The 11,013-nt window shown below is 37.5% G+C and overlaps 1 protein-coding gene across 1 annotated transcript in view; it reads left to right on the top strand.

Annotated features, from left to right (window-relative positions):
* The window catches only part of LOC132231077 (coiled-coil domain-containing protein 7-like), a 94,549-nt gene that overhangs the window by 17,298 nt on the left and 66,238 nt on the right, over positions 1-11,013 (top strand). The window contains exon 4 of the mRNA XM_059689609.1: positions 1,639-1,722. Within this exon, the coding sequence (XP_059545592.1) occupies positions 1,639-1,722 (84 nt within the window). The remainder of the gene's footprint in view (positions 1-1,638; positions 1,723-11,013) is intronic.

An 11,013-nucleotide genomic window follows, 5' to 3' on the forward strand; every position in this document is an offset into this window, starting at 1 on the left:
ATAGAAGTTGCATTGCTTATTAATTCCCTACATGTGATTATAATACCAGAAAAATATCTAATATCCCAGATGTTGGTACTACCTGAGTTTTTTCCCTTTTTAATACAGTTTAGGGTATACATTACTGCTTCTTGTTCTAGCAGATCAGTGGCTAACAGACTTTGTCTCCATCTTTGACACGGAAGTAAAGGAAATAGGCAAGTTAAGGGAGAATCAGGGAAGGAGACACTGAAAGAGAGGCTTTCAAAACACTAGTCATCCAAAAGTGATGGTGCTCATGCCCCAAGATCATGCCCTCACAGGAACAACACTAGAAGTGTCACACTGCAGGGAAGGACACTTCAGTAAAATATGAAATAACACAACCACATCACTCAGTAAATGACCAGGCACACAACGAAAAACAAGCCTCCAAAGGTGGTCAGAGGAACCTAGTACCCAGATTTGCTTCAATACATTGCCTAAAATGCTCAGATTTTACCACAAAATATATGAGACATGTAAAGGAGCAACAAGTGTGAACTCTACATAGGAGGAGGGCAGAGCAGAACAAATCTTTTTGTGTGTTCCAGTTGTAGGTTTTCCTATAATTTATCAATATTTTAAATAAAGAACCCCATGTTTAAAAGAGAAAAGACCATAGGTGGCTAGTTCTCACCAAATGAAAATGTCAAGAGAGAGACAGAACGATATATGAAAAGGAAGACACTGATGAATTTGGTATTGAAATTCTAATAACTCTTAGGTAAAATGCATTATAGGGGCACAGGGATAGATTGGAATTGTCAGAAGAAAGACTCTCTGCACTTGAAATGATGGGAAGAGTGAAAGTAGAGCAGGGAGGAAGGGGGCAGGAAAAGCATTGGAAGAAATAACGGTTGAATATTTTCAAACATATTCAATGAAAAATATCAATCTGCACAGCCAAGCTCAGTGAAATCTAAGTAGAATAGGTACAATGAAATGTGCAATCAGATCCAGGTTGGTTAAAGCTATGAAGGAAAGAGAAAATAATAAAACCCACGAAGAGCAAACAACTCATCACAGAAAAGAGAAACCTGGCAAGATGAAACCAGGTCAGCAGGCTTGACCTCACAAACACTCCAGGACATCAGGCAGTGGGAATGCATAGTCACAGTGCTAATAGAAAAAATATCAGTATGATTCTTCTATATAGTCAAACTATTTTTCAGAGTGAAGGTTAGAAAAAGAGATTCCATTTTTCAAAAAGGAAAGAATAAAATGGAAGGAAGGGAGCAAAGAAAGAAGAAAGAAAGGAAGAAAAGAAAAGACCCGTTAAAGAATTATGAGACAGCAGTTTCTGATTGCATTTGTCATTAGTTGGACGTTACACCTTGGTCAAATCACTGAACCTGTATAAGCCGCTGTGCATTGAGGGTTATATGATGGCTAATGTCGGTAAAGACTTTAAGGCATTTATTCCATAAACACAGATACTTTAGTACAATCCATTTCCAGTGATAAGAATGCTAATAAGGGAAGCACTAGCTACAAACACACTTAACACAAAGAAACAAACTCACACCCATACTCTCAAACACACACACACACACATGCACAGACACACGTGTTAATATTAGCTTTATAAAACTGATTTTAAACTGCTCATTTCTATAGAGACTGATGCAGAATACTTACCAGGTGACTTTGGAAGAGGTATAATCACTGGGGAAGCCAAGAAACTATCAATACACCATACTGGTAAGAACAAGAATATTTCAAGTCAATTTATGGTTCATTTGTCTTCTCAGACATTTATTTAAGTTACACCTTTAATGTCCACAGTACCTATATGCTACTGTACATAATAAAACTTCTCCATAATTTCTTCCTCTAATTAGTAGAACACTAGCAGTTACCATCAATAGGTACTTAGATGCATAATTTCTGTTTTAGGATTCATCTCCTGAAAGTCATCCACAAAAATCCAATGCTATTGTGAGCTTGAAATATGCTTAATGGAAACCTGTAGAATGCCACCTTACTCACCTTCTCTTTCAGGCCCAATTCATTAGTTGCTTTGAGTTTGCAAATGCAGAAAAGTTACCTTAAGAAATAGATTAGTAGAGGAATTTAGAAAATAGACATTGCATTGCTTTTTAATTCCCTCCATGTGATTACAATACCAGGAAAATATGTAATATCCCATGTGTTGGTGCTACCTGATTTTTTTTCCTTTTTAATACAGTTTATGGGATACATTATTGTTTCTTGTTCTGGCATATCAATAGCTAACACACTGTCACCATCTTTGACATGGTAGCAAAGGAGAATCAGGGAAGGAGACCCTGAGAGGCTTTCAAAAGACTAGTCATCCAAAATGTGGAATAGACCAAGAAACAACATTAGAAGCGTCACACTGCAGGGAAGGGCATTCAGTAAAATATGAAATAGTACAGCCTCATCATTCAGTAAATGATCAGGCACACAATGAAAAACAAGCCTCCAAAGGTGGTCAGAGGAACAGGGTAGCCAGGTTTGCTAGAATACATTGCCTAAAATGCAGAGGTTTTACCACAAAATATATGAGACATGTAAAGGAGCAACAAGTGTGAACTCTACATAGGAGGAGGGCAGAGCAGAACAAATCTTTTTGTGTGTTCCAGTTGTAGGTTTTCCTATAATTTATCAATATTTTAAATAAAGAACCCCATGTTTAAAAGAGAAAAGACCATAGGTGGCTAGTTCTCACCAAATGAAAATGTCAAGAGAGAGACAGAATGATATATGAAAAGGAAGACACTGATGAATTTGGTATTGAAATTCTAATAACTCTTAGGTAAAATGCATTATAGGGGCACAGGGATAGATTGGAATTGTCAGAAGAAAGACTCTCTGCACTTGAAATGATGGGAAGAGTGAAAGTAGAGCAGGGAGGAAGGGGGCAGGAAAAGCATTGGAAGAAATAATGGTTGGATATTTTCAAACATATTCAATGAAAAATATCAATCTGCACAGCCAAGCTCAGTGAAATCTAAGTAGAATAGCTACTATGAAATGTGCAATCAGACCCAGGTTGGTAAAAGCTGTGAAGGAAAGAGAAAATAATACAACCCACGAAGGGCAAACAACTCATCACAGAAAAGAGAAACCTGGCAAGATGAAACCAGGTCAGCAGGCTTGACCTCACAAACACTCCAGGACATCAGGCAGTGGGAATGCATAGTCACAGTGCTAATAGAAAAAATATCACTATGATTCTTCTATCTAGCCAAACTATTTTTCAGAGTGAAGGTTAGAAAAAGGGATTCCATTTTTCAAAAAAGAAAGAATAAAATGGAAGGAAGGGAGGAAAGAAAGAAAAAAGAAGGAAGAAAGAAAAGAAAAGACCCGTTAAAGAATTATGAGACAGCAGTTTGTGATTGCATTTTGTCATTAGTTGGATGTTACACCTTGGTCAAATCACTGAACCTGTATAAGCCGCTGTGCATTGAGGGTTATATGATGGCAAATGTCGGTAAAGACTTTAAGGCATTTATTCCATAAACACAGATACTTTAGTACAATCCATTTCCAGTGATAAGAATGCTAATAATGGAACCACTAGCTACAAACACACTTAACACACAGAAACCAACTCACACCCATACTCAAACACACACACACACACACACACACACACACACACACACAGACACACAGACACACATGTTAATATTTGCTTTATAAAACTGATTTTAAACTGCTCATTTCTATAGAGACTGATGCAGAGTACTTACCAGGTGACTTTGGAAGAGGTATAATCACTGGGGAAGCCAAGAAACTATCAATACACCATACTGGTAAGAACAAGAATATTTCAAGTCAATTTAAGATTCATTTGTCTTCTCAGACATTTATTTAAGTTACACCTTTAATGTCCACAGTACCTATATGCTACTGTACAAAATAAAACTTCTCCATAATTTCTTCCTATAATTAGTAGAACACTAGCAGTTACCATCAATAGGTACTTAGATGCATAATTTCTGTTTTAGGATTCATCCCTGAAAGTCGTCCACAAAAATCCAATGCTATTGTGAGCTTGAAATATGCTTGATGGAAACCTTTAGAATGCCACCTTACTCACCTTCTCTTTCAGGCCCAATTCATTAGCTGCTTTGAGTTTGCAAATGCAGAAAAGTTACCTTAAGAAATAGATTAGTAGAGGAATTTAGAAAATAGACATTGCATTGCTTTTTAATTCCCTCCATGTGATTACAATACCAGGAAAATATCTAATATCCCAGGTGTTGGTGCTACCTGATTTTTTTCCTTTTTAATACAGTTTATGGGATACATTATTGTTTCTTGTTCTGGCATATCAATAGCTAACAAACTGTCACCATCTTTGACATGGTAGCAAAGGAGAATCAGGGAAGGAGACCCTGAGAGGCTTTCAAAACACTAGTCATCCAAAAGTGTTGAATAGACCAAGAAACAACATTAGAAGTGTCACACTGCAGGGAAGGGCATTTAGTAAGATATGAAATAGCACAGCCTCATCATTCAGTAAATGATCAGGCACACAATGAAAAAAAAGCCTCCAAAGGCGGTCAGAGGAACAGGGTAGCCAGGTTTGCTAGAATACATTGCGTAAAATGCAGAGGTTTTACCACAACATATATGAGACATGTAAAGGAGCAACAAGTGTGAACTCTACATAGGAGGAGGGCAGAGCAAAACAAATATTTGTGTGTGTTCCAGTTGTAGGTTTTCCTATAATTTATCAATATTTTAAATAAAGAACCCCATGTTTAAAAGAGAAAAGACCATAGGTGGCTAGTTCTCACCAAATGAAAATGTCAAGAGAGAGACAGAATGATATATGAAAAGGAAGACACTGATGAATTTGGTATTGAAATTCTAATAACTCTTAGGTAAAATGCATTATAGGGGCACAGGGATAGATTGGAATTGTCAGAAGAAAGACTCTCTGCACTTGAAATAATGGGAAGAGTGAAAGTAGAGCAGGGAGGAAGGGGGCAGGAAAAGCATTGGAAGAAATAACGGTTGAATATTTTCAAACATATTCAATGAAAAATATCAATCTGCACACCCAAGCTCAGTGAAATCTAAGTAGAATAGGTACTATGAAATGTGCAATCAGACCCAGGTTGGTAAAAGCTGTGAAGGAAAGAGAAAATAATACAACCCACGAAGGGCAAACAACTCATCACAGAAAAGAGAAACCTGGCAAGATGAAACCAGGTCAGCAGGCTTGACCTCACAAACACTCCAGGACATCAGGCAGTGGGAATGCATAGTCACAGTGCTAATAGAAAAAATATCACTATGATTCTTCTATATAGTCAAACTATTTTTCAGAGTGAAGGTTAGAAAAAGGGATTCCATTTTTCAAAAAAGAAAGAATAAAATGGAAGGAAGGGAGCAAAGAAAGAAGAAAGAAAGGAAGAAAAGAAAAGACCCGTTAAAGAATTATGAGACAGCAGTTTGTGATTGCATTTTGTCATTAGTTGGACGTTACACCTTGGCCAAATCACTGAACCTGTATAAGCCGCTGTGCATTGAGGGTTATATGATGGCTAATGTCGGTAAAGACTTTAAGGCATTTATTCCATAAATACAGATACTTTAGTACAATCCATTTCCAGTGATAAGAATGCTAATAAGGGAAGCACTAGCTACAAACACACTTAACACACAGAAACCAACTCACACCCATACTCTCAAACACACACACACACACACACACACACACACACACACAGACACACGTGTTAATATTTGCTTTATAAAACTGATTTTAAACTGCTCATTTCTATAGAGACTGATGCAGAGTACTTACCAGGTGACTTTGGAAGAGGTATAATCACTGGGGAAGCCAAGAAACTATCAATACACCATACTGGTAAGAACAAGAATATTTCAAGTCAATTTATGGTTCATTTGTCTTCTCAGACATTTATTTAAGTTACACCTTAATGTCCACAGTACCTATATGCTACTGTACATAATAAAACTTCTCCATAATTTCTTCCTATAATTAGTAGAACACTAGCAGTTACCATCAATAGGTACTTAGATGCATAATTTCTGTTTTAGGATTCATCTCCTGAAAGTCATCCACAAAAATCCAATGCTATTGTGAGCTTGAAATATGCTTGATGGAAACCTTTAGAATGCCACCTTACTCACCTTCTCTTTCAGGCCCAATTCATTAGCTGCTTTGAGTTTGCAAATGCAGAAAAGTTACCTTAAGAAATAGATTAGTAGAGGAATTTAGAAAATAGACATTGCATTGCTTTTTAATTCCCTCCATGTGATTACAATACCAGGAAAATATGTAATATCCCATGTGTTGGTGCTACCTGATTTTTTTCCTTTTTAATACAGTTTATGGGATACATTATTGTTTCTTGTTCTGGCATATCAATAGCTAACACACTGTCACCATCTTTGACATGGTAGCAAAGGAGAATCAGGTAAGGAGACCCTGAGAGGCTTTCAAAACACTAGTCATCCAAAAGTGTTGAATAGACCCAGAAACAACATTAGAAGCGTCACACTGCAGGGAAGGGTATTCAGTAATATATGAAATAGCACAGCCTCATCATTCAGTAAATGATCAGGCACACAATGAACAACAAGCCTCCAAAGGCAGTCAGAGGAACAGGGTAGCCAGGTTTGCGAGAATACATTGCCTAAAATGCAGAGGTTTTACCACAAAATATATGAGACATGTAAAGGAGCAACAAGTGTGAACTCTACATAGGAGGAGGGCAGAGCAGAAGAAATCTTTGTGTGTGTTCCAGTTGTAGGTTTTCCTATAATTTATCAATATTTTAAATAAAGAGCCCCATGTTTAAAAGAGAAAAGACCATAGGTGGCTAGTTCTCACCAAATGAAAATGTCAAGAGAGAGACAGAATGATATATGAAAAGGAAGACACTGATGAATTTGGTTTTGAAATTCTAATAACTCTTAGGTAAAATGCATTATAGGGGCACAGGGATAGATTGGAATTGTCAGAAGAAAGACTCTCTGCACTTGAAATAATGGGAAGAGTGAAAGTAGAGCAGGGAGGAAGGGGGCAGGAAAAGCATTGGAAGAAATAACGGTTGAATATTTTCAAACATATTCAATGAAAAATATCAATCTGCACACCCAAGCTCAGTGAAATCTAAGTAGAATAGGTACTATGAAATGTGCAATCAGACCCAGGTTGGTAAAAGCTGTGAAGGAAAGAGAAAATAATACAACCCACGAAGGGCAAACAACTCATCACAGAAAAGAGAAACCTGGCAAGATGAAACCAGGTCAGCAGGCTTGACCTCACAAACACTCCAGGACATCAGGCAGTGGGAATGCATAGTCACAGTGCTAATAGAAAAAATATCACTATGATTCTTCTATCTAGCCAAACTATTTTTCAGAGTGAAGGTTAGAAAAAGAGACTCCATTTTTCAAAAAAGAAAGAATAAAATGGAAGGAAGGGAGGAAAGAAAGAAGAAAGAAAGGAAGAAAGAAAAGAAAAGATCCATTAAAGAATTATGAGACAGCAGTTTGTGATTGCATTTTGTCATTAGTTGGACGTTACACCTTGGTCAAATCACTGAACCTGTATAAGCCACTGTGCATTGAGGGTTATATGATGGCTAATGTCGGTAAAGACTTTAAGGCATTTATTTCAGAAACACAGATACTTTAGTACAATCCATTTCCAGTGATACGAATGCTCTAGGAATATATCCCAAGAAACCAGAAACACCAATCGGAAAGGATATATGCACCCCTATGTACATAGCAGCACAATTCACCATAGCTAAGATCTGGAAACAGCCTAAGTGCCCATAGTAGATGAATGGATTAGAAAACTCTGGTACATCTACACGATGGAATACCATGCTGCTCTAAAAAGGAAGGAACTCTTACCATTTGCAACAGCATGGATGGAACTGGAGAGCATTATGCTAAGTAATATAAGCCAGTCAATGAAGGAAAAATACCACATGATCTCACTCATTCATGGATAATAGAGACCATTATAAACATTTGAACAATAATAGATACAGAGGCTAGCTGCCTCAAACAGATTATCAAACTGCAGCGGGAAGGCCGGTGAGGGTTAGGGGGCAGGAGGTAGGGGGGTAAGAGATCAACCAAAGGACTTGTATGCATGCATATAAGCATAACCAATGGACATAAGACACTGGGGGATAGGGGAGACTAGGGACTGTCTAGGGCGGGGGGAAAAATGGACACATATATAATACCCTTAGTAATACTTTAAGCAATTAAAAAAATGCAAAAAAAAGAATGCTAATAAGGGAAGAACTAGCTACAAACACACTTAACACACAGAAACCAACTCACACACATACTCACATAGACACACACACACACACACACACACACGTGTTAATATTTGCTTTATAAAACTGTTTTTAAACTACTCATTTCTATAGAGACTGATACAGAACACTTACCGGGTGACTTTGGAAGAGGTATAATCACTGGGGAAGCCAAGAAACTATCATTGCACCATACTGGTAAGAACAAGAATATTTCAGGTCTATTTATTGTTCATTTATCATCTGAGAAATTTATTTAGGTTTACTTCTTCAATTAACACAATACCTATATGCTATATGCTGTTTTCCATAATAACAGTCCATAATTTCTTCCTATAATTAGTATAAGTCTAGCAGTTTCCAAAAACGGGGACTTAGATACATAATTTCTTTTTTAGGATTCATCTCCTTAAGGTCATTCAGGAAAATGCAGTGAACTAAAAATATGCTTGATGGAAGCCTTTAAAATACCACCTTACTCACTTTCCTTTCTGAACCAATTGAGAAGTAACTTTGTATTTGGAAATGTAAAAAAGTTACCTAAAGAAAGGGATTAGAAGAGGAATTAAGAAAATAGACTTTGCATTGCTTATTAACTCCCTCCTTGTGATTACAATACCAGGAAAATTTTTAATATCTCAGCAGACAGTGTTACCTGAGTTTTTTTCCTTTTTAATACACTTTAGGGTATAAATTACTGCTTCTTGTTCTAGCAGATCAGTGGCTAACAGAATTTGTCTCCATCTTTGACATGGTAGCAAAGGAAATAGGCAGGCTAAGGGAGAATCAAAGAAGGACACATGAAAGAGAGGCTTTCAAAACACTAGTCATCAAAAAGTGATGGTGCTATGCCCGAGACCATGCCCTCACAGGAACAACACTAGAAGCATCACACTACGGGGAAGGACACTTAGTAAAATATGAAATAACACAACCTCATCACTCAGTAAATGACCAGGCACACAATGAAAAACAAGCCTCCAAATGCGATAAGAGGAACCTAGTACCCAGATTTGCTTCAATACATTGCCTAAAATGCACAGTTTTTACCACAAAATATATGAGACATGTAAAGGAACAACAAGTGTGAACTCTACATAGGAGGAGGGCAGAGCAGAAGAAATCTTTGTGTGTGTTCCAGTTGTAGGTTTTCTATAATTTATAAATATTTTAAATAAAGAACCCCATGTTTAAAAGAGAAAAGACCATAAGTGGCTAGTTCTCACCAAATGAAAATGTCAACAGAGAGACAGAATGATATATGAAAAGGAAGACACTGATGATTTGGCATTGAAATTCTAATAACTCTTAGGTAAAATGCATTATACGGGCACAGGGATAGATTGGAATTGTCAGAAGAAAGACTCTCTGCACTTGAAATAATGGGAAGAGTGAAAGTAGAGCAGGGAGGAAGGGGGCAGGAAAAGCATTGGAAGAAATAATGGTTGAATATTTTCAAACATATTCAATGAAAAATATCAATCTGCACAGCCAAGCTCAGTGAAATCTAAGTAGAATAGGTACAATGAAATGTGCAAACAGACCCAGGTTGGTAAAAGTTATGAAGGACAGAGAAAATAATACAACCCAGAAATGTTATACAACTCATCATATAAAAGAGAAAACCTGTCAAGATGAAGAGCTGAGTTGACCTCACAAACACTCCAGGACATCAGGCAGTGGGATGGCATAGTCAGAGTGCTAATAGAAAAAATATCACTATGCTTCTTCTATCTAGCCAAACTATTTTTCAGAGTGAAGGTTAGAAAAGTGATTCCAGTTTTCAAAAAAAGAAGAATTATTGAAATGGAGAAAGAGAGAAAGGAAGAAAGGAAGAAAGGAAGAAAGAAAGAAAGAAAGAAAGAAAGGAAGGAAGGAAGGAAGGAAGGAAGGAAGGAAGGAAGGAAGGAAGGAAGGAAGAAAGAAAGAAAGAAAGAAAGAAAGAAAGAAAGAAAGAAAGAAAGAAAGAAAGAGAGAAAGAAGTGAGGAGAGAGAGAGAGAGAGAGAGAGAGAGAGAGAGAGAGAGAGAAAAGAAGAAGAAGAAGAAGAAGAAGAAGAAGAAGAAGAAGAAGAAGAAGAAGAAGAAGAAGAAGGAGGAGGAGGAGGAGGAGGAGGAGGAGGAGGAGGAGGAGGAGGAGGAGGAGGAGGAGGAGAAGGAGAAGGAGGAGAAGAAGGAGAAGAAGGAGAAGAAGAAGAGGAAGTAGAAGAAGGAGGAGTAGGAGGAGGAGGAGGAAGGGAAAGGGGAGGAGGAGGAGGAGAAGGAGGAGGAGTGTGAGGAGGTAGAGGAGGAGGGAGGGAGGGAGGGAGGGAAGGAGGGAGGGAGGGAGGAAGGAAGAACCATTTAAGAATTATGAGACATCACATCAGCTGGTGATTGAATTTTGTGATTACATGGATATGACACCTGGTCAAATCACTGAACATGTATAAGCCTCTGTGCAATGAGGGTTACGTGATGGCTAATGTTTGTAATGATTTTAAAGTATTTATTTCAGAAAAACAGATACTTTAGTATCGTCCATTTCCAGTGATAAAAATGCTTATAAGGGGAGCACTAGTCATAAACACACTTATACACACAAACCAACTCACACATACACAACACACACACACACACACACACACACACACACACGTGTTGATAGTTGCTTTACAAAACTAATTTTAAACTGCTCATTTCTGTAGAGACTGATACAGA

The sequence above is a fragment of the Myotis daubentonii genome, chromosome 1 (genome assembly GCF_963259705.1).
Source record: "Myotis daubentonii chromosome 1, mMyoDau2.1, whole genome shotgun sequence".
In the NCBI taxonomy this organism is placed as follows: domain Eukaryota; kingdom Metazoa; phylum Chordata; class Mammalia; order Chiroptera; family Vespertilionidae; genus Myotis; species Myotis daubentonii.